The 19,164-nt window shown below is 55.1% G+C and overlaps 2 protein-coding genes across 13 annotated transcripts; one reads left to right on the plus strand and one right to left on the minus strand.

Annotated features, from left to right (window-relative positions):
• The first annotated feature begins 245 nt into the window (after positions 1-245).
• RUNDC3A (RUN domain containing 3A) lies at positions 246-9,512 on the plus strand. 4 transcript variants are annotated; one of them, XM_039846686.1, is made up of 11 exons: positions 246-600; positions 4,127-4,242; positions 4,610-4,743; positions 4,854-4,939; positions 5,875-5,964; positions 6,076-6,156; positions 6,321-6,486; positions 6,596-6,753; positions 7,528-7,665; positions 7,794-7,900; positions 8,913-9,512. In XM_039846686.1, exons 1-11 carry the CDS (start codon positions 494-496, stop codon positions 9,053-9,055), a joined length of 1,326 nt encoding a protein of 441 aa, XP_039702620.1. In that variant the 5' UTR covers positions 246-493; the 3' UTR covers positions 9,056-9,512. The 4 variants fall into 4 exon arrangements, with proteins under 4 accessions (XP_039702620.1, XP_039702621.1, XP_039702622.1 ...); XM_039846687.1 differs by lacking the exon at positions 8,913-9,512 and adding an exon at positions 8,328-8,699; XM_039846688.1 differs by having other exon boundaries at positions 247-600; positions 4,595-4,743; positions 8,328-9,512.
• Positions 9,513-10,174: 662 nt separating this feature from the next.
• SLC25A39 (solute carrier family 25 member 39) lies at positions 10,175-14,617 on the minus strand. Of its 9 annotated transcripts, none has more exons than XM_039846690.1 (14): positions 14,464-14,585; positions 14,029-14,177; positions 13,663-13,723; positions 13,453-13,552; positions 13,263-13,322; positions 13,095-13,139; positions 12,718-12,851; positions 12,289-12,356; positions 12,020-12,144; positions 11,670-11,843; positions 11,217-11,326; positions 10,936-11,017; positions 10,775-10,855; positions 10,175-10,685 (listed from the first exon to the last, which is right to left on the minus strand). In XM_039846690.1, exons 4-14 carry the CDS (start codon positions 13,538-13,540, stop codon positions 10,570-10,572), a joined length of 1,083 nt encoding a protein of 360 aa, XP_039702624.1. In that variant the 5' UTR covers positions 13,541-13,552; positions 13,663-13,723; positions 14,029-14,177; positions 14,464-14,585; the 3' UTR covers positions 10,175-10,569. The 9 variants fall into 9 exon arrangements, with proteins under 9 accessions (XP_039702624.1, XP_039702625.1, XP_039702627.1 ...); XM_039846691.1 differs by having other exon boundaries at positions 14,021-14,177; XM_039846693.1 differs by lacking the exon at positions 14,029-14,177 and having other exon boundaries at positions 12,718-12,827; positions 14,464-14,617.
• Between the last annotated feature and the right edge of the window lie 4,547 nt (positions 14,618-19,164).

Raw genomic sequence — 19,164 nt, forward strand, 5'->3', positions numbered from 1 at the left:
GGTGTCGGAACTCAAAGACGTGAAGAGAGGGGTCCCGGGCTCTGGGTGTGGGGGTGGAGAACAGGCCAAATTACCTCTTCTTACTCCTTCCTTTCGCTGCCTCTTCCGGGGACCCCCTTCGCTCTCCCTAGGGCCCTGGCCCTCTCCCCTCCCCCCTAAATCCTGCACCCTCTGCGGATTGGTCCCCGGCCTGCCAGGGGGCGGGGCCCGAGGGTCCTGACGTCACTGGCGGGGGAGGCGAGTGGCTAGGGGAGGGGGGGTGACGGCCCCGGCTCAGCACCTCGGAGAGCTCCCTCCCCGGCCTTGTTTTGCTCCGGAATCGCGGCGGGGGGAGGGAGCCAGGGGCCGGCACCCGAGCAGCGGCAGGGGGATGGCCGTAGAGGGGTCGCGGGGCTCTGGCGGGCAGAGGGCCCAGCCGTGATCCCGCGAGGGTGCCGGGGCGCCGGGCGGGGTGGGGGGCAGCTGGCGGCGGCAGCAGTGGCCGCACATCTGGATGGAAGCGAGCTTTGTCCAGACCACCATGGCTCTGGGGCTGTCCTCCAAGAAAGCGTCTTCCCGCAATGTGGCCGTGGAGCGTAGGAACCTGATCACCGTGTGCAGGTGTGCGCTGCTGGCGGGTGGGGTGGGGGGTGGGGTGGTTGGGGAGAGGCGGCAGGGTGGGCTGCGGAAACCTGGATGAGTGTACGGGTAGGTGGATGCAGAGCAGCCGCGGAAAAAAGGGAGGCACAGGGTTAAGAGAAGTGCGTCCACTGTCCCTCTCAGGCCCAGACCGGGGAGGGAGTTTGGAGGTCTGGTCCCTACCCTTCTAGGCCAAGCCAGGCCTGTGCCCAGCCTGGGGCCTGGAGGGTGAGGGGTGCTTAATTGGCACTGCAGCTTCCTGTGAGATCCAGGAAGTGACATTGTGCATGAGGGGGAGGGGTGGGGATGGCTGGCTCCCTTGCTGGGGGCGGGTAGGCAGTGGGAAGAGAACTGATGGTGTAGGGGGAAGACCACCCTCCAAGCATACCCCCTCTGCTACCCAACAGCCTGGCCTCGCTGGGGTGGGGCTTTCCTGGGAGATTTTCTAATGCTCAATTCCTGAAGAAGGATGGTGCTATCTTCCTTCTCTGGGCAGCTGCAGCCTGTGGCAGTCAATTAGGCATGTGGGCAAAGACCCAAAATTCATCCAGTGAAGGGTCAGGGGCGCTGCCGAACTGAGGGGCTGGTCCCAGAAGCCTAGGTCTCCTGGGTTCAAGAAGAGGAGACTGGGAGGGCAGGCCCATTGGTCCCTGAAGGTGGGGCTGTTGCAGGGTTGGGAAGAGTCCCTCGCTTTCTTGGGGCCCAGGAAGTGAACCTTCCCACTTCAGCCCTGCAAAGACTCACCCTCCCTGCCCTGCAATGAAGCCAAGAATGGCAAGTTGCTCAGTCTTTCGCCCTCAGTCCCCACCTGTACTCACGTATTCCTCTAGGATCTCCATGCCTACTGCCTTCTCCACCTGCAACCTCCCTGCCCCCCATGCCACCTGTGACAGCAGGGACTCACAGTGCATGGCTCAACTGTCTTCCCTTCCCAGCCCTACTTGCCTGCACATAGGCCTTGGCCCTCCTCTTTACCCCAAGAATCAGTGCCACATAGTGCCCTGGCTCCTGTGTCCCATAGCTCCTTCTAAGGTTCCTGGGCACACACCCGACCACACTGAATCTATCTTGCACTGTATCTCTAGTGCCTAGCACAGTGCTGTGCACACCAGACCTCTGTAAAAATGCCTGAAATGTCACATCCCAAACCCTGCCAATGTGGTGCAAAACATTTCTGCCTTTGGAGCCAGATCATCCCGGGTTCAAGCTCTTACTTCATCAGTTATTAGCTGTGCAACCTCGGTGAAGTCTCCTAACCACTCCGAGCCTTGGGTGCCTCATCATCCCCATTATGGATGTAACGGACATGCGAAGGAATGGGAATGACATAATCCATGTAGGAGCCTAGCCCAGTGCCTGGCACATGAAAATAGTCCGATCCTGATGACACTCTTCCTGTCCCTCTTCTTCCTCTTGACATCCTAGGTTCCTCTTCTTTCTCTTGCCTGCCAAGACAGCTGGACCTCTTGAGCAGTGGGGAAGGCAGGGACTCCCCTCGGCCTAGGCTGTAGAGCAGATGTTCTGGTGGATTGGAAGTGGGCTTAGAGCTGCAGTGTGACAGATAAAGTTTTTTGGGCATGAGAGTCATGACAAAGGTTCAGAAACCCCTGTCACATCATCACTGTCACGTGATTTGCCTCCAACTCCTAAAACAATTCCCTTAGCAGGATGAGAGCTCCCTTGGGCCCTGGCCTCCCTGTCTCCATGGTAACTTGTAACAGCCACTGCACCTCCTAACAGGAAGCACACCGCAGGGCTCCCAGGGGCAATGACCAGCTATGCAGCGCCCCAAGGACAGATGGCAGATGGCTGCCATGCTGAAATCAGCCCCAGGCCCTCCACTGTGGTCTGACCCAGATGACCAGAAGAAATCATCAGGGGTGTGGGGGGCTGCATAATGAATCTCAGATAATACCCCAAACCTTCTCATAGATGGCCCAGCTCCTCACACCCCCTGCCTGTATACACCCTCCACTCAGTACAGCCTGGGATCTGAACCAAAATTAATGAGACAGGTACTGTTATTCCTTTTTGCACCTGGGACCATGGGCCTCTGAGGGATTAGATGACTTGTCCAAGGCCACAGGGATATCATGAGGAAACAGAACTTGAGTCTACCAGGCTGCCTCCCTATAAGTGCCACCCCAACACTGACCTGGCTCTAATCTCAGGCCAGTGGTCTTTAAGCCCAAAGGGAAGGAAAGGAGGCCTGTGCACTCAGCCCTGTCATTGGCCTGAGAGTCGGAGAGGCTGGAACCTGCAGAGTGGAGGACAGAGGATGGAGGGGGCAGGGCTTCTTGGGTCTTTGGTAATCATGACAGCCACCAGGAGGCCATAAGATGTAGCGGAAAGAGCCAAGGCCTTTGGAATCAGAAATATCTACTTGGCTCCTCACAAGCTGTGTGACTCCGAACAGATCAGTCAACCTCTTGGACCCTCAGTTACCTTATCTGTGAAATGGGGATGGTGGTGATATTAACAGGAACTACCTTCCAGGGCTGCTGTAGGGATGGATGAGATAATATATGCAGGGTATAGTGCTTGGCATATTACAGGGCTTGATAAGCTTAGGGAAAAAAGGGCAGTTCCAAGCAGCCCCCATATCTGCTCTGCCACCCACAATAATGGGATGTTGGGAGCAGTGTCCTCAGCCCTGACCAATCCCATTGCACCCATGGTAGGTGAAGACTGCAGGAGAAGCAATCACTACCCCTCAGCCCCACTGGCTTTCTTTGGCTCCCTTCCTCTCTGAGAAATTGTGTCAGAGCCCCCAAGGCTCTTTCTGGAGATCTGTGCCCAATGCCCACTTCCACCCAGTGTATGTCAGACCCACACCCTGCACCTCCTCAGGCCCAGCTCTGCACCACCTAGTTCTGGGCAGCTGGTGTGTAGGTGGCCAAGCTGGGAAGGAAATGAGGAAGGGGGGCCTCCCTGTGCTAAGAGCCTACCTGGTCACCACGCAGGCCCATGCCCCATGTGCTTGGAGCCAACTCACTGGCTCTGGCACAGTTGAACCCCACCCCAGGAGGGACTGATGGTTATTCTAGCAAGAGCAGAAGACAGCTCAGGGCAGGGGCACAAACCGGCTTCTAACTCCTAGCTGGCCACAACCCATATACAGAGAGAATGTAACTCCGAAGGGTGAGGAGGGGCTCTGGGGCAGCCTGCTGGCTCTAGGTGCCTCGACTTTCTACCTACTGTTTCATTCTCCTCTCATACCTTGTTCCCAAAGCTTCCTTCCTCTGGCTGTCACCTCTCCTGTCACCTACTTTGTCAATCAGTCTCCCACCTGCCACCTTGCACTCCCATGCCACAATACCTTTATGGGCACTATGTTCTCACCTGTCTCCCACCCTCTTTCCATCTGCCCTCCCATTACATCCATAACTCTTCATGACCTCTTCTCTGCCCTCTACTCCCTCTCTTTGCCTGACTCCCTTCCCCTACCACTATCACCCTGTCTTCTCACCTGACACCCCACTGCCCCTTCTCCTGACCCCCCACCCAGGTTCTCTGTGAAAACACTGTTGGAGAAGTACACAGCGGAGCCCATCGATGACTCATCTGAGGAGTTTGTGAATTTTGCAGCTATCTTAGAGCAGATCCTCAGTCACCGTTTCAAAGGTGGGCCCAGGTTCCTGTCCCCTGTGGCTCAGCTCTCCCAACTCCCAGACTTTAGTTTCCAGCCACCCTGCTCTGATCTACTCTGTGGCTTTCTGAGCCCATCACCGACCTGGGCTCCAATTCTGAGCCATTCACAGAAGCTCATGCACAGAGCTGGGAAGATGGAGGGGGGTCCTCTGGGCATGTGGTTATAAGCTGGCATGCCCTTTGCGTACATGCATGTGTGTACACATACTTTTGGGGTAGGCGCTATGTGCATGTGTGGCTTATACTTATGCATGCGTGTGTACCGTTACATGGACCCTCTCCAAACTCCCTGGTCTTGCTGAACCCCCACCCTGCCCTGGCTCAGCCTGTGCCCCAGCAGGTCCAGTGAGCTGGTTCAGCTCAGATGGGCAGCGTGGCTTCTGGGACTATATCCGGCTGGCCTGCAGTAAAGTGCCGAATAACTGTGTGAGCAGCATTGAGAACATGGAGAACATCAGCACAGCCCGAGCCAAGGTGAGGGGCCTGCAACAGGCAGTGGAGAGAAGAACCATAGGAGGTCCAGACCCAGTGGTTCGCACGTGGGTCCTTTCGGGGCAGCAAGTAAAGGTGATCGTGCTTTCCAGGGTCGGGCATGGATCCGGGTAGCGCTGATGGAGAAGCGTATGTCAGAATACATCACCACAGCCCTGCGGGATACCCGGACCACAAGGTCAGACCCTCTCAGCTCGGGCCACAGGTCCCAGTGTACACGTTCACTGACTAAACACACTTGATCCTTAAGTTTCTGCAGCAGCCTTCAGTATCTGGACTACAATTCCCAACATGCACCACTAGTTTCCCTCTCCCAGACTGTCTGCACGTCAGCCCAGCCTGCAGTCCTGAAACACACATTTGGCAGCACCAACATCTCTGCCAAATCAAATTGATTATCCCCCATCACTTCCCAGCACCAGTCTCATATATAACTCTACCTTTAGATACACCTTTGAATAAGTCTCTACTATGTATTGTTTTACTTGTTGGCCTTGTTCCATGACCTTCAACACACAGCCCTACCTGTTCCTCAAACAATGGCAGCAGTGTGTACTTGCTATCCGTGGGCTGCAGTCTCAGCATGCAGAGAGCTTCATTCTCTGCACTGTGACTTTGAAGAGAGATAGGATCTGGGGGCAGGGTCACAGGTAGGATGTGCCACTGGGGGATGGTGTGTTTGAAGCAGAGTACATTCCCCCATCCAGTGGCTACACCCAACCTGATGTTTTTACTGCATTCTATCTCCCCACATTTCAGAGGTCACATTAACATATTTTTGAGCACCTATTGTATACCAAGCATTAATGATTAGAATGTGTTTCCTGATTTTAAGGGTCAGGGTGACTGTATTTGGTGGGAAAGGGGTAGTTCAGAGGATGGAGAAGAATCTATCTATTCTCAGGGTGCACACGTTCTAATAGGTAGGAGACACAGGCATTACACCCAGTGGACTTCAGTCTGAGGGAGATACAAAGTCCACACCTGAGGGGCGAGCAGGGAGGAGATACTTCCTTCTTCTAGGAAAAGTTTGTAGGAAGCCAAGGACAGGTCCTGAGGGATGGAGGCTCCCTGGGAGGATGCTGCACCCTCAGTCCCACCTCCTCCCCACAGACGTTTCTATGACTCGGGAGCCATCATGCTGAGGGAGGAAGCCACTGTCCTCACCGGGATGCTGATCGGACTGAGTGCCATAGACTTCAGGTGGGGTCTAGGAGGCGGTGGCAGTGGTGGTGGTGGGGTGTTCCCTTGTGAATGTTCATACCCCCATTTCCTCATACCTCGCCCCCAACCCTATGGGTCCTATTCCCCCAGTTTCTGCCTAAAGGGTGAAGTGCTGGATGGGAAGACCCCTGTGGTCATAGATTACACGCCCTACCTAAAGTTCACCCAGAGGTGAGGAGCCCAATTGTTGCGGTGGGTGTGGGCAGACTCGCCCGGAGGAGTGGGGATAGCAGCAGAGGACTGGCTGGGCAGGCACCGCGACCCCTGCCCAAGGGGGCCGCGTGGGCCGCGTGGGCGGGGCCGAACCTGCCGGTGCCACTGCTCCCTGCTCTAAGCTACGACTACCTGACGGACGAGGAGGAGCGACACAGTGCCGAGAGCAGCACGAGTGAGGACAACTCGCCGGAGCACCCGTACCTGCCGCTCGTCACCGACGAAGACAGCTGGTACAGCAAGTGGCACAAGATGGAACAGAAGTTTCGCATTGTCTACGCGCAGAAGGTGCGCGCTGCGCCGCGCGGGTGACCGGTAGCTGGGCGGGGGAGGGGGACCGGCCAGGCGGCCGCTGGGACCCTGCTCCCGCCGCCCGGGCTGAGCCGGCGCCCCGCAGGGTTACCTGGAAGAGCTGGTGCGTCTGCGCGAGTCACAGCTGAAGGACCTGGAGGCGGAGAACCGGCGGCTGCAGCTGCAGCTGGAGGAGGCGGCGGCGCAGAACCAGCGCGAGAAGCGGGAGCTGGAAGGCGTGATCCTGGAGCTGCAGGAGCAGCTGTGAGCGCCGCCGCCGCCCTGAGCCCTGACCCTGGCCACCCTGACCACATCACCCCAGGGAACCCCCATATTGCCTCCACTGACTCTAATTTCATCTCTCCTGATACCCGTATCCAACTCAGCATGGCATTAACTGATCCCATCCTCTGCCCGGGCTCACCTTGAGTACCTAACATTATCCTCGACATAAAATTCTGGGACTTCCCCAAAGCCAGCTCCCCACTTCACCCTCAATTTCCCAACATCAGCTAGAACGGCCCTCCAACATTTCTCCAGGGACCCTGACATTACTCATAACGGCCTCTAATGTTACTCAGTGACCTTCAGCGTGATTGAATTATTCCCTCTGATCTGCAACATAGGCTTACTGCCAGTCACCATCCATGGTTACCCCAGACCTCACTCTTACTGGTCCCTCTGACATTTTCCCCTAAACCTTTTCATCACCCTATGATCTCCCAGCATAATTCCTCAAGACCCACCCTCATTACCCTTCAGGATTCCCACACTATTCTCCACTGACTCCCCTGTCACCCTGACTCCCACAACACCCCATGACTCCCTCTAACCCCCAATATGACTGCATTAATCCATCACCCCTGACCCCCAGTACCCTCCACTGACTCCCAGGATCTGCCCCACTGATCCTCAACATTCTGTCCCCATTTCTGCTACCCAGGTTTCAATCTATCCCTCACACACCCTTTGTTTGGCCTGGCCCCTTCACACTTCTGTTCCTCTCCCCAGCCAGCCTGACCCACCCCTCCCATCCAGGACAGGTCTGATCCCTGGTGACCACGCTCCCCTGGCTCAGGGTTCCAAGGAGCTCACCACACCCCTGGTCAACCAATGGCCATCACTAGGAACGCTCAATGGGGCTGAAGGTGTCAGCAACCCCAAGCTCTACAGGAGGTAAGCTCAGCCAGGCCTGGCTTGGGCCAGAGTGCTGGTCCCTCCTGAAGAAGAGAGGCATTGGGGTGGGGGTGGGGCCATGGCAGTAGGCCTCTGCCCACACACCAGCTCTCTCTACTCTACCACAGACACAGCTTCATGAGCACGGAACCACTGTCAGCTGAAGCCAGTCTGAGTTCGGACTCCCAGCGCCTGGGAGAGGGCAAACGGGATGAGGAGCCCTGGGGTCCCATCGGTGAGTCCCCCTAATCTAGCATCCAGCATCCCTCCAAGAAGGGCTACAGCGAGGCCCTGGGGCCTGTAGTCAGGCCCTGGCCAATTTCCTCATTCACGTGGTACTTTCAGAGAGCTTAGCACAGCAATTAAGAGCCTGGTTTGGGGCGTCTGGCAGACCTGACGCAAATCCCAGCTGCCCCTCTGGTTGTGGAGCTTGGTCAATGCACCTTGCTGAGCCCTTCTTATCTGTAAAATGGAGATGTTGATTAAAGTAATCACCAGTGTTAGCATATGGTGAGGGCTTAATGGCTTTTTGGTATAGTGACATCCTCAAGGGGCGGGGGTCACAAATTCTTGGGGGAGTTCTTTGCCTAATTTGCTCTTATCTCATGCATTCTGTGAACCGCTTGCCTGACCCTTGTTTCCCCCTTTTCTTTGGCTGCCAGGAAGCTCAGAGCCAAATTAGTGGCTCCCTTCAAGCGAATGTCCAGGACTTCAACGCATGCATTTTGTGTTGCCCTCCCCGTGGCTTCACCTTGGTTTCCCACCCTAGTTTTCCTGGTGCCTGGACGTCCTGTCTTTCTTTCTAAAAACCACACTGTACTGGATGACTCTAGATCTTCTTTGAGACAAGGCAGGCTATGGACGTGTGACCCCACCACACTGTGTTTGTGATTGTCTGTGTGTCTGTCTCCCCACCAGACTGTGAGCTCCGTGAGGGCAGGGACCGTGTCTCATCCGTTCTCTGTATCCCCAGTGCTTGGAACGGAACAAATGCTCACCATGTGTTTAATAAATGGACAAAGAGAGAGGATGAACCTCAGGGGGAGACAGAGACATAAACTGACGATTACAATACAGTGTCCCCAGCACTGTGCATAGCACAGGCAGGTGCTTATCAAGGTGTAATTGAAACGGCAAATGCTGCAGAAATGAGGCGTCTCCTGGGGGGGAGGGGTGACCTCAGGGTTCCCCCTTCACTGCTTGTGCCCACATACCCCACACATGCCTCACCCACCCTCTCTCCCCAGGGAAGGACCCCACGCCCTCCATGCTGGGCCTCTGCGGCTCCCTGGCCTCCATCCCCAGCTGCAAGTCCCTGGCGAGCTTCAAATCCAACGAGTGCCTGGTGAGCGACAGTCCTGAGGGCAGCCCGGCACTGAGCCCCAGCTGAGGAGCAGTGTGGGCTGTGCCAGCCCCACCTGCCAGGGACACAGATGCCTGCCACCTTTCCTCAGAGCCCCCCAATCCAGGCCATCCTTCTAGAGAACACTGCCCACCCAGCCAAGGGTCTCTTGGGAAAAACACTCTTTGCTCCTGGTTTTAACTTTGTGCCCAAGGAAGCTACGGCTGCCAAGGGAAGTGGGATGGGTGATGTGGGGACACCAAGGCCACAGGGAGCCCTTGGCAAAGCTTGCTCCATTCTGATGACCCTGATGCCCAGCTGGCTCCCTCCGGGGACTCTCCTTCGCTTATCTCCTCCGGCCTCTTCAGGAGCGTGGCCCAGGCTCAGCACCCTCACCTCTCCCTCTCCCGTTTGTTCCTCCTGTTCGTTCTTTGGAGTCACTTCTTCCTCAGCCCCCAGGGAAGGGGCCCTGGGAGATCAGGCCAATAAAAACCAGAGGACTAAGGGTAGCCTTGTCTGTGGAGGTTGGGACAGGGCTGTCCTGAGGTCGGCAGAATGTGATGGAGCCAGTGCCAGGCCCGTAACCAAGGCAATGCTGGACCACGTGGAGTAGAATCAGTGGGAGAAAGTGGGTTAGAGTAGTTCAGGGAGTGGGTGACTTTTGTATGAAGTGTCCTGAGTATGAGGTCTGCCTATGGCAGGACCAAGACACACTTAGTGCTCCTTCAACCTGATACTCTTTAAGAACTTGCTCAACCTCAGGCAGAGAAGACACTGAACATCCTGGGGAGGAAGGATGGAGGAAGGCAAGCCCTGGCAGGGCCGTTTTCCTTCTATCGTCTGAGCAATTCAGCTTTAGCCCAAAGTTACAGACCCTTCCATTAGGCCAAAGCCTAGCTCCCCTCTGTCATCTCTTAAATGTGCCCTTGGGAAGATGTCTCGCCACCCTCTACCTTGGCCCTAACACTACCAAGATATTGCTTATTGCCCGCCACCAACTCAAGGTCCTCACTCAAATTGGGGCGGGGAGGGTGTCCTCTACATGGGCATCTCCTGGGCAGCCAAAGCTAACACCAAGGTCCCTTCCAGGCCTCTATACAAATCACTCACCAAGTCCCACTCCCTCCACCCCACCCCACAACCCCCTGCTCCTTTAGTCACAGGCACTGGAGAAAAGTTCATCATCTTTAGACTCAGGAATTAACAGAGGTGGGTTCAGACTATGCCAGGTCCAGGGTTTTGTGGCTCCTGGGGCAGGCCCAGCTACAACAAATACACAGGGACATAGGCAAGGGCAGGGAGAATTAATAGATTTGGTCTTGAACTTGGGGAATGGGGTAGAAAAGTGATGATCCTTGGGGTTTGGAAATGGGGACAATTGGGAAGAAATCTGTCTGAGGGGGGCCTGGGTGGGCCTAGAGGGGTGGCCCCCTACCCATGGGGCTCAGAGTTGAGAGGGAAGAAAAATGAGGCCCCTCCCCTGAGGACAAGGCACTTGGCTCAATCTCCTCCTGCCCCACCCCATTCATGGAAGAAATTGTGCTCTCATCTCCTTGATCCTTTCACAGGCCCAGAGACTGTTCCTGGTTGAGCCTCTGGAAGAAGCTTTTGCCAAACTCATAAGTGCTGATCATGATGGCACAGGAGGGGGCGGCCTTGATGATCCTTGGGAGGAAGCCTGCAGCGGGAGGGTGAAGATGAGGTCAGAGATCAGGTCCCGGGGTACCCAACCCGACCAAGGCCTGGAAACACACAACAGACACCCACCTGCAAAGAGTCCCCTGGTGCCAGACTCAGCCCGGATCCTCCGCAGCAGGAGCCAGGTAGAGTTGGCGTGCGGGGGCAACACTGCAGGTGCAAGGCATGGCTCAGTAAGACCCCACTCAGACTCTCACGTCCCTCCACCCCACGCCAGCCAGGCCCCTCACCTCTCACAGCCTCCACTGCTCCCAGGGCAACTTGGCGTTGAGTCTTCACCACGTCGAAGGGTAGGGTCAGGACAGCCGCCACCTAGTGCAGTGGGAAGAAGGCTCATCTTCACTCCCAGGACCCCCATCCCTTGCATCCAGCCAGGGTCTGCCAGCCTTATCACCATGGAGAGCGAGCTTGCTTCTCGAAAGGCAGCTGATGCACTGCTATGCAAGGCCTCCTCCAGAGCATCCCCCCAAGAACACTTCTGCCACCCTCACCCCCAGCCTCGTCAACTCACCGTCCCTGAGATGCCGCCAGCCACAAAACTGATGCCCACTGATGTCTGGTCCTTTGGCCTGAGCCCACTCAGCCAGTTCTTCACCAGCTCATAGTTGAACCAGTACAGGGCTTGGGGGCACGGGATATACTCATTAGAGATGGGGAAGGCAGTGGGGTGGGCCCCAGACTTCCCATCTTCCAGACCTATATCACAACTGCTCCCTCCAATCCCCCCCGTTATAAAGGCCTATCTCCTACACTAGTTTCTATAACAGGCTCTCTGCAAAATTACCTCATGAGAAAATCTGGGTGGATACCCTGCCTGCTGAGCCCATTTCAGATGAGATAGTCAGGGCTCACGTAAGTTAAGTGACTTCAAGATCAGCAGTACCAAAGTTGAGACTTGGCTATTGACCACTTGTACATCACCCAAGGGCTCCCTTACTCCGTCCTCTGTACCTCTGATGCCTACCTGAAAAGGGCACATCCCGAAGGGCAGTGGGGCCCCAGCCCAGCCACAGTGAGCGCCAGCCACCCTGAACCACGGCAGCTCGGACACAGGCACCCAGTTCTCGGTATGACACATGCTGAGCCTGCAGCTTTGTCCGTACTAGCTCCAGGGGGCTGATCACAGTCACGGTGCCCACTGCAGGGAACAGTGAGGAGGAGTCAGCTCACAGGTCGCAACAGTAGCATGCCCCAGGGCCTGGAACCCAGACCTCCCCCTCCCCCTAAGCCAGCAAAGAGCAGAGCTGGGAGACAGGACTGGACTCAGGTTCAGGTGTAGTCAGAGGAAGATCAAGGGCTCAGGGCTGTACTCACAGCGGGCCAGTGCGCCAGCCACCATGGGTACATAAAGGTCAGACGTCAAGGCTTGACCACACAGAAAGGCCTTGAGTTGATCATAGGTGGTGAAGTAGATGGCAGTGGCTGGTACAGTCATCACCCTGAGGGTGTGAACGGAGGTTAGTTGGGACTTCCAAAGGCTCCCAAACCTCCCAGGCCTCCCCTGCTCTACCCAGCAAGCCCAAAGGGCAGCAAGGGATCTGCAGAGGACAAGGGAAGGCAACATGCAGGACTGGGATACTCACAAGGTGGCTGGGAGGCCACTCCACAGGGTTCTGGTGCCCTCGTGTCTCACAATCTTCACAAAAGCATCCTGGCCAAACAGACACCAGCCCAGGGGAAGAAGGATGAACATGAAACAAGGCCTGTGATGGGGCTGGCCCAGACTGGGCCCTAGACTGACGCCATCACCTCTGCCCACAGTCCTGGGTCCTGCTGGGAGGCAACGGCCCCTCAAGACTCCACACATGCAATTCCCATTCAACCCCAGGTAGACTCCTATTCATCCTTCAAAACCTATGGACGCACTACCTCCTCAGAGAAGCCTTTCCCAAACTGAGCTAGCTGCCTCTACATGCTTTGCATTATCTGTTCTTTCCTGGGTCTGCTGCTTGAGAAATCTGAATCCCTGGGGAATGCCTACAGACCCAGTTGAGGGCACAGCTGCTCCTCACCATGGTGCCAGTGAAGCGAGTGGGGTCCTGAAACCAGGTGGCACAGCGAGCACCATTAGGGCACAGGTACATGGGCTCCAGGACACCATTGCAGTACAGGAGGCACTTCCCTGTGGGTTGGAGAGAGGAAGGCACTGGGGAAAGGGAGGGGACATTAGGATGCCAGGGCCCTGGAAACTTGCAGGGTGAAGCCTCGTTCCTGGAGGGCTAGCAGAGGCTGAGGTCCCTAGGTGGACATTCTTGTGTGAGACAGAGGACTGGCTAATAGGACCTGGAAGCATGTACTAGCTTGTGGCTGGGGGGCCCACAGGTGCCCTGGGGCAACTGGGATACTCCCTCCCGAGCCTCACAGGCTTTCTGTGGCTTGGGGCACTCACATTTGGCGTAGGAGAGGCTCCAGAGTCTGGAGGGAGGCATCAGCTCTAAAATACAAGGCATCCCCTCAAGTCAGGAGAGCCTTTCACCTGCCCCAAAGACCCCATCTCTGAGAGATCTTCGTTTTGCCCAGTCACCGGCCCCTATTGGCTCCAGGGTCAGGCACTCACCGTGGGTCACTGAAGGGCGCTGAGACTGCAAGCGGACCTTTACCACGTCCAGGGGAGTCACTGGGGAAGAAGGAAAATCTTAAGTCTCCTTTCAGGAACCCTCCACACCCCTCCTCCAGGAACAAGTCACCACCAGTCTCTGGTCTGCCCCAATCTCCAGCTGCCCCTACCACACCTCCCCAAGTCTTACTGAAGAGGGAGGTGACCACAGCCCCAGCGCCTGAGGCCACCATTTGTTGGAGGGGGCTAATGCCCCCAGGGTCCTGGTCAGCCATCATGTAGCTTCAGTTCTGAAAAAACAAAGCTCAAAGGAGCACCAGCTCACAAAACAGGAGTAGGGGGAGGGGGAGGCGGGGGCGGGGAGCGAAGGGGGATGAGGCAGGGCTCTTTCCGACTTTACCTGGATTCTTCTTGTCCCATTCACCCAGAGTATGATGAGTTCAAATGATCCTCACAGTAACCTTTTAAAGCAGTTATTATCAGTTCCACTTTGCCAAGACTTACCTCAAAGAGGTTAATGACCTGCCCAAGGTCACTCTGGGAGTAGTTAGGAACCTGGGACAGTCATCCATTGGTTAGTGGGCCATAATGTAGCCCACTGCCATTTCCTCGTCCACGCCTTACAGGCTTACGGTGCATCGCCTTAGCACAGACTTCCGTTTTGGCCCCGCAGGCCCAAAGTTAAAACGCCTGAGCCGCCCCCCGAGCCCCCCGCCCCCACTCCAGCACCCAGCCCCGCGACGGGCACATGCGAGCACCAAGTCACCGAGCGTGGAGAGGTGGGACCGGGCAGTGAGGGGAATATGTAAATAAATCCGATGGCAGCGAAGGGTCCATCAGCTCTCTCAGGACTGCAAGCTGGGTACCCGACATTTCCCGGATCCCCTCGCGGGCCGGAAGGGCCAGGCCCGAGGCCTGGATTAGAACAATTTCTGTCTTTTCTCCCCAGAATACAGGCCGGGGACTCCGTCGAGAGGACGGAAAGTAGATATAGGGACAGGATCTCTCCTCGCCCCTCGGCGATACTCTCTGCCCGAGCCCCACGCGCAGGGGAGCCCAGCAGGGCCAACTTGATCGACCCAACCGCCTGGAACTCCGCATCCTCAAGCTAGTCCTGCCTCAGGCTCCCCGGGACTCTCAGAGACCCAACTCCTGCCTCCGTCCCCAGCCGGACCCTCAGCCCCGACCCCGCCCCGCTCACCTGGCTCTAAGCCGGTGCTCGCGCGGCGCGGCGCGCGGGCCCCAGCGGGCCCATAGCCGCTCCGCAGCGGTGCGGGGATCCGCGACTGCAAGCGCAACACCACTGCGGACTAGGAAGACCGCTAAGCCCGCCCCGCTCCTGGACCACGCTGCGAGACCCCGCCCCCCACGGGCCAACCAGCCTCACTCTCGGAGTGACGCCAGCCCCGCCCACTCGCGGCCTCCTCGGGAGCCCGCGGAGCCCTTGTTCCACGCCGCCCGCGCCCGGCTGGGCGGGCGCGCCAGGGTCGCGGATCTCTATGTCGCGCGTGACGTGGGGTCAGCACCGCATTAACAGCGTATTCTCACAGCCCCCACCCCCCAGACCCCATGCGGAGCTCTGCACCGGGAGGCCCAGCACTAACTTTTCAGACCAGCGTGGGTAACACATTTTCCTGCTCTTCATCAGTGGCCTCGTCTGCGTGGCGGCGAGGGGTTGAATCAGTCCCAAGGCCGCGGGCGATTTGAGAGCTATGGAAAACATCCTCCGGGTTCCCTGTTGGGGTTTTACAACTTTGTTGCGACCGCAACAAACAAGAATTAGCGCCATTCCCCTTTAGCTCCAAAACCACTTAACTGCAGGTTGCCGTGGGGGTGTAGGCTATGTAACCCGGACCAGGCAGGCTGGACAGAGAGAATGGCTGGCCTGGGAGCCAGGAGATCCTGGTTCAACCTGGTTTAACTTGGGATCCGTCCCACCTCTGCGTGACCTTGGGCAAGTTATAAACCTACTCTGGGCCTCGGAGTCCTTCGCAGATGAAAGGATGAATAGGGAAGAAAAGGCCTGACACTTTTGTGTTACTCTCGCACCGTTGTTTCTTCAAAGTCTCAAAAATCTTACTAGGTTGTTCACCCCATTTTACAGAAGATGAAACTGGCTCGAACTTAAGGTTCGAACTTAAGAGCCTGTAATTAGAACCGACCAGGTACTTCCCCCATGCACCAGGCTGCCTTCCTGTGTGGGTTTCAATCCTATGCTGACGTCTCTGAACTGGCTTCTCATGGACAACATTTCACCCTCGGGCCTGCCCCGCACCCGAGACTCCGCCACCTGCCTCGCCTTTAAAACTTTTGTGCTGCCTTGATTGTCCTAACAGAAAAGCTAACGAGTGAGAGCCTACGCCTTTAAGAAGGGTACACCGCGAGTTTGGCGTCACCAGTTTCCCCGCCTTTCACGCCCAGAAATGGTTGCGTCCGGACCTGGAGCCACCCAGCCAGCAGACGCACGCGGGGTTAGCACGTGGATTTCAAGGGGCCAACTAGCATCTTTCCCTGAGAAAAGGCTTTGCGACTTCCCTGCGCTCGGCAGCCCGAATTTGGGGGCGGGGAGAGTGCAATCTGTGACCAGTGAAGTGGCCGCTAGTCTAAAGGGCTCGAGGGAAGGCCTCTTTTCCATTTCCTGCCCACATCAAAATGGATCTGAAACGACACAAAATCATTTTATAAACTGTTGGTTAAAGCGAAAACCCAGCCTCTATTAAGGTCCTTTACAGCCCCAGAGTTTACCCCAACTGTTTCACAGCCACCAGCTGAGAGATGACCCTCCCCATTTTACAGAGGAGGTAACTGAGGGCCTTGCCTGTAATGACTCCGGTGTGGAGCAGAACCCAGATTTCTCCCATGCAACCTCCCATTTTGCAAATGAGAAAATGAAGGTCAAATCTCACCAAGGTCACTCAAAGTAAAGAGCCAGAATTCAAACCCCCACCTGCCTGAGTCCAGGGGAGCTCCCAACCCACCCCATTCTCGACCCTCTGCTCCCTGCAGTAACTTGCTCACCTGTGAAAGTTTACTCAGGCCTCCGACTCCAAGAACTCCAAGAAATACAGCGTGTGGTGGAAACACCACTTCCTGCCTCAAAATCAGAACATGTGAGAGACAGGAACCTGGCTCCAATCTCCTTCTGCAGCAGCTGTGCAATATCTAGCAAGTATCTTAACACCTCTAAATCTTAGTTTCCCCATTTATAAAATGAGCAAATATAATAATATATTTGCCTTACAGGAATTATGTGAGGATTTAATGAGTTAATAGCGGTAAAGTGCTTAGACCCTTCTCTGGCGTGTTGCAAGTATTCAGTGACTTGTTGTTATTGATTGCCTCCCAGGACCGGTGGCACAGAAAATTCTGGAAAGGGCCTTTCAGGCTACCAGGTTCTGTTTCTGTCCTACCTCTGCCTTCAAACGCAGGAGCAGATCGTTATAACTCCTTACACCCCTTCCTTCTCAGAGCCAAGATCACACAGTTGCAAAATAGCTGAGCCAGGAATCAAACCCGGTGACCTCTGAGCCTGTTTCTCCCACAGTAGACTGAGGGGCTTGCACTCATTTCTGGTTTTCTTCTTGCAATAGGATGCCTTTGAGATTTGTTGCTACACTTCAGTTTCCTTATCTGAAAATAAGGATGATGCCATCTGTCCTGCCTAACTTACAGACTCTTAGCTAAAGTCACATCTGTAAAAGCTATGTGGAGAGTTGATAAGCAGTTCTATGGCCCCTCTCAGGTACTCGGTGTTGAGCAGATCACAGTCCCTGCCTTCCCCCACAGCTAAAGGCTGTGAGGCTGAGAAATCTTGGAGACATTGTCGGTGTGACCAAAGTCCAGTGTGGTGGCAGCAGTTTGGGCTAGTGCGAGAGGTTAATTGTGGGCAATGAGGCACCACTGGAGCTGGTGAAGGTATTTCCTAAGGATGATCATGGCCACTGCAGGGTGGAGCAGGAGTGCTGAGATGCCCATGGAGCTCTGCAGCCCTGGCTAGACCTGCCTGCCCAGAGGAGCAAGCCCGGAGGCCTGAGGAAGAGGCGGCCACTGTCCTGACTGACTCAGCCACAGTTTATATTGATTGCATCTATGGTCCTTCCAAAGGCAACATGTGGCCCCATGTGGCCATCACTGGCTTCCTGATCAAATGGAAAAACAGAAACTCCTTTCAACTGTAAAAGGGGAGAAAATGGTACACGCCCCAGGGGTTGTGGTGGGGACTGATGGACAAGTCCTTGCCTAGCACTGAGGGAGTGACATAAACAGAAGGTAGTTTATTGTGAGGCTGAATTCTTCCAGGACAAGCCCTGGGGCAGGGGCAGCGTCCTCTTCAGCTTGTGTCCTCAGGACCTAGGAAGACAATTATGGGCTGAAGTTTTTCCTGTGGACATTACCAGCACCTCTGAGTTCAAGGCCAGCACTGTGCCCACCTAGAGCTGCCTTCCTGGAGGCAGGGCCAGGGGCTTCCAGACAGCTGATCCCAAGAGAAGAAATCTAAACTCTGCTCATAGCCAAATGCCAAGTCAAGTCTTTGATTGGACTCTGAGGATGGGGAGGTGTGCGGGAGTTATAGAGGATTTTATTGGGACAACTGGAGAAAATCGAATAAGGCCTGTACAGTAGACATTACTTTATCAATATTAAATGTCTTGAATGTGATAACCATACTGTGGTTTTGTAGGAAAATGTCCTTGTTCTTAGGAAATGCACACTGAAGTGTGTAGGGGTGAATGTCTGCAACTTAGTCTGAAAGGGCTCAGGAGAGAGAGAGAAAACTAATGTAGCAAAATGTGAACAACTGATGAATCAAGGTGAAGGGTATTGTGCCATTCTTGCACTTTTTCTGAAGTTTTTAAAGTTTTCAAAATAAAAAGTTGGTGGGGAAAGGGATTTCTCCCTCTGAAATACATATGTATTATTTATAGACCCAGAAGAACAACTAAGCTGTCTTTTTTGAAGGTTAAAAAAATAAATAAATGTAATTGCCAGGATCAGCCTACCTAGGAACAGGCCTTCCTACCTCCCTTTCCCCTTGGCCTGAGAAGGAAGCTTGAGGAGTTACTGGACACCCAAGCTTTTACTAGGAGGGAACCCTGGGTGTGGTCTGAGGAGTGGCCCTCAGAGGGGCAAGGTCCTGGTTAAGACTTTCCAGAAATGACACGCCCCGCCGCCCCCACCCCACCCCCCGCCAATCACTGTAGCTCTATTCTCGTACTCTGGAAACAGGCTCTCTCTCCCCTGCTCTGTTGGGGGAGTGTGAATTAATCTACCTCCGCGGAAGGCAGGTTTTGGTCATAACTATCAAAATTCCAATTGCCCAAACCCCATGACCCAGCCAGGCTACTTCTAAGAATTTCTCCGCCCATCATCGGCTAAGCACACGTGCGAAATGACACCAACTCAGCCTTCGTCGTAGCCTTGTTTGTAACAGCAGAATGCAATGGAAGGGGAACTGCACGACAGTCCCTTCATATGACAAATACCGCGCAGCCTTGAAAGGGATGCAGGTCTCCAAATCGTGATGTAAAACAATCTCAAAGAGAGTTAAATTTAAAAAGCAAAGCGCTGGAAAAGTGTCGGTGTTCTCGACCGGAGTGCTACCGCCCCCTAGGGGACATTTTTGGAAATTGATAAGGTCGTTTACGGACCTTTGGCATTTGACAGAAGGCAGGACAGGGATACTAAATAGCCTATAAAGTTTAGTACAGTCTCACACAACAAGAAATTGTCCCTTCTTGTGCACTTCTCAAATTTCCCCTGTTACAGGCTTAATAAGTCTGCTCATTACCCGACCTGGAAGCTAGCTCGATTTCATCTACATCTCTTTTGAATGGTTTTAAAATACATTGAATTTTCTAAGAATAAAACTACTATGCAATCCTAGGGAGGATTTAGCTTGTCT

This window comes from Pteropus medius, unplaced genomic scaffold, assembly GCF_902729225.1.
Source record: "Pteropus medius unplaced genomic scaffold, Ma_sr-lr_union100, whole genome shotgun sequence".
NCBI lineage: Eukaryota > Metazoa > Chordata > Mammalia > Chiroptera > Pteropodidae > Pteropus > Pteropus medius.

Excerpts from the sequence above, each read along its gene's own strand:
- RUNDC3A (XM_039846685.1), top strand. The coding sequence starts at position 494 with ATGGAAGCGAGCTTTGTCCAGACCACCATGGCTCTGGGGCTGTCCTCC. Across the intron at positions 4,744-4,853 it reads TCAGCACAGCCCGAGCCAAG|GGTCGGGCATGGATCCGGGT; the intron begins GTGAGGGGCCTG and ends CGTGCTTTCCAG. Across the intron at positions 4,940-5,874 it reads CGGGATACCCGGACCACAAG|ACGTTTCTATGACTCGGGAG; the intron begins GTCAGACCCTCT and ends TCCTCCCCACAG.
- SLC25A39 (XM_039846689.1), bottom strand. The coding sequence starts at position 13,540 with ATGATGGCTGACCAGGACCCTGGGGGCATTAGCCCCCTCCAACAAATG. Across the intron at positions 11,844-12,019 it reads GGCTGGCGCACTGGCCCGCT|TGGGCACCGTGACTGTGATC; the intron begins GTGAGTACAGCC and ends TGTTCCCTGCAG. Across the intron at positions 10,686-10,774 it reads CACCAGGGGACTCTTTGCAG|GCTTCCTCCCAAGGATCATC; the intron begins GTGGGTGTCTGT and ends CTCCCGCTGCAG.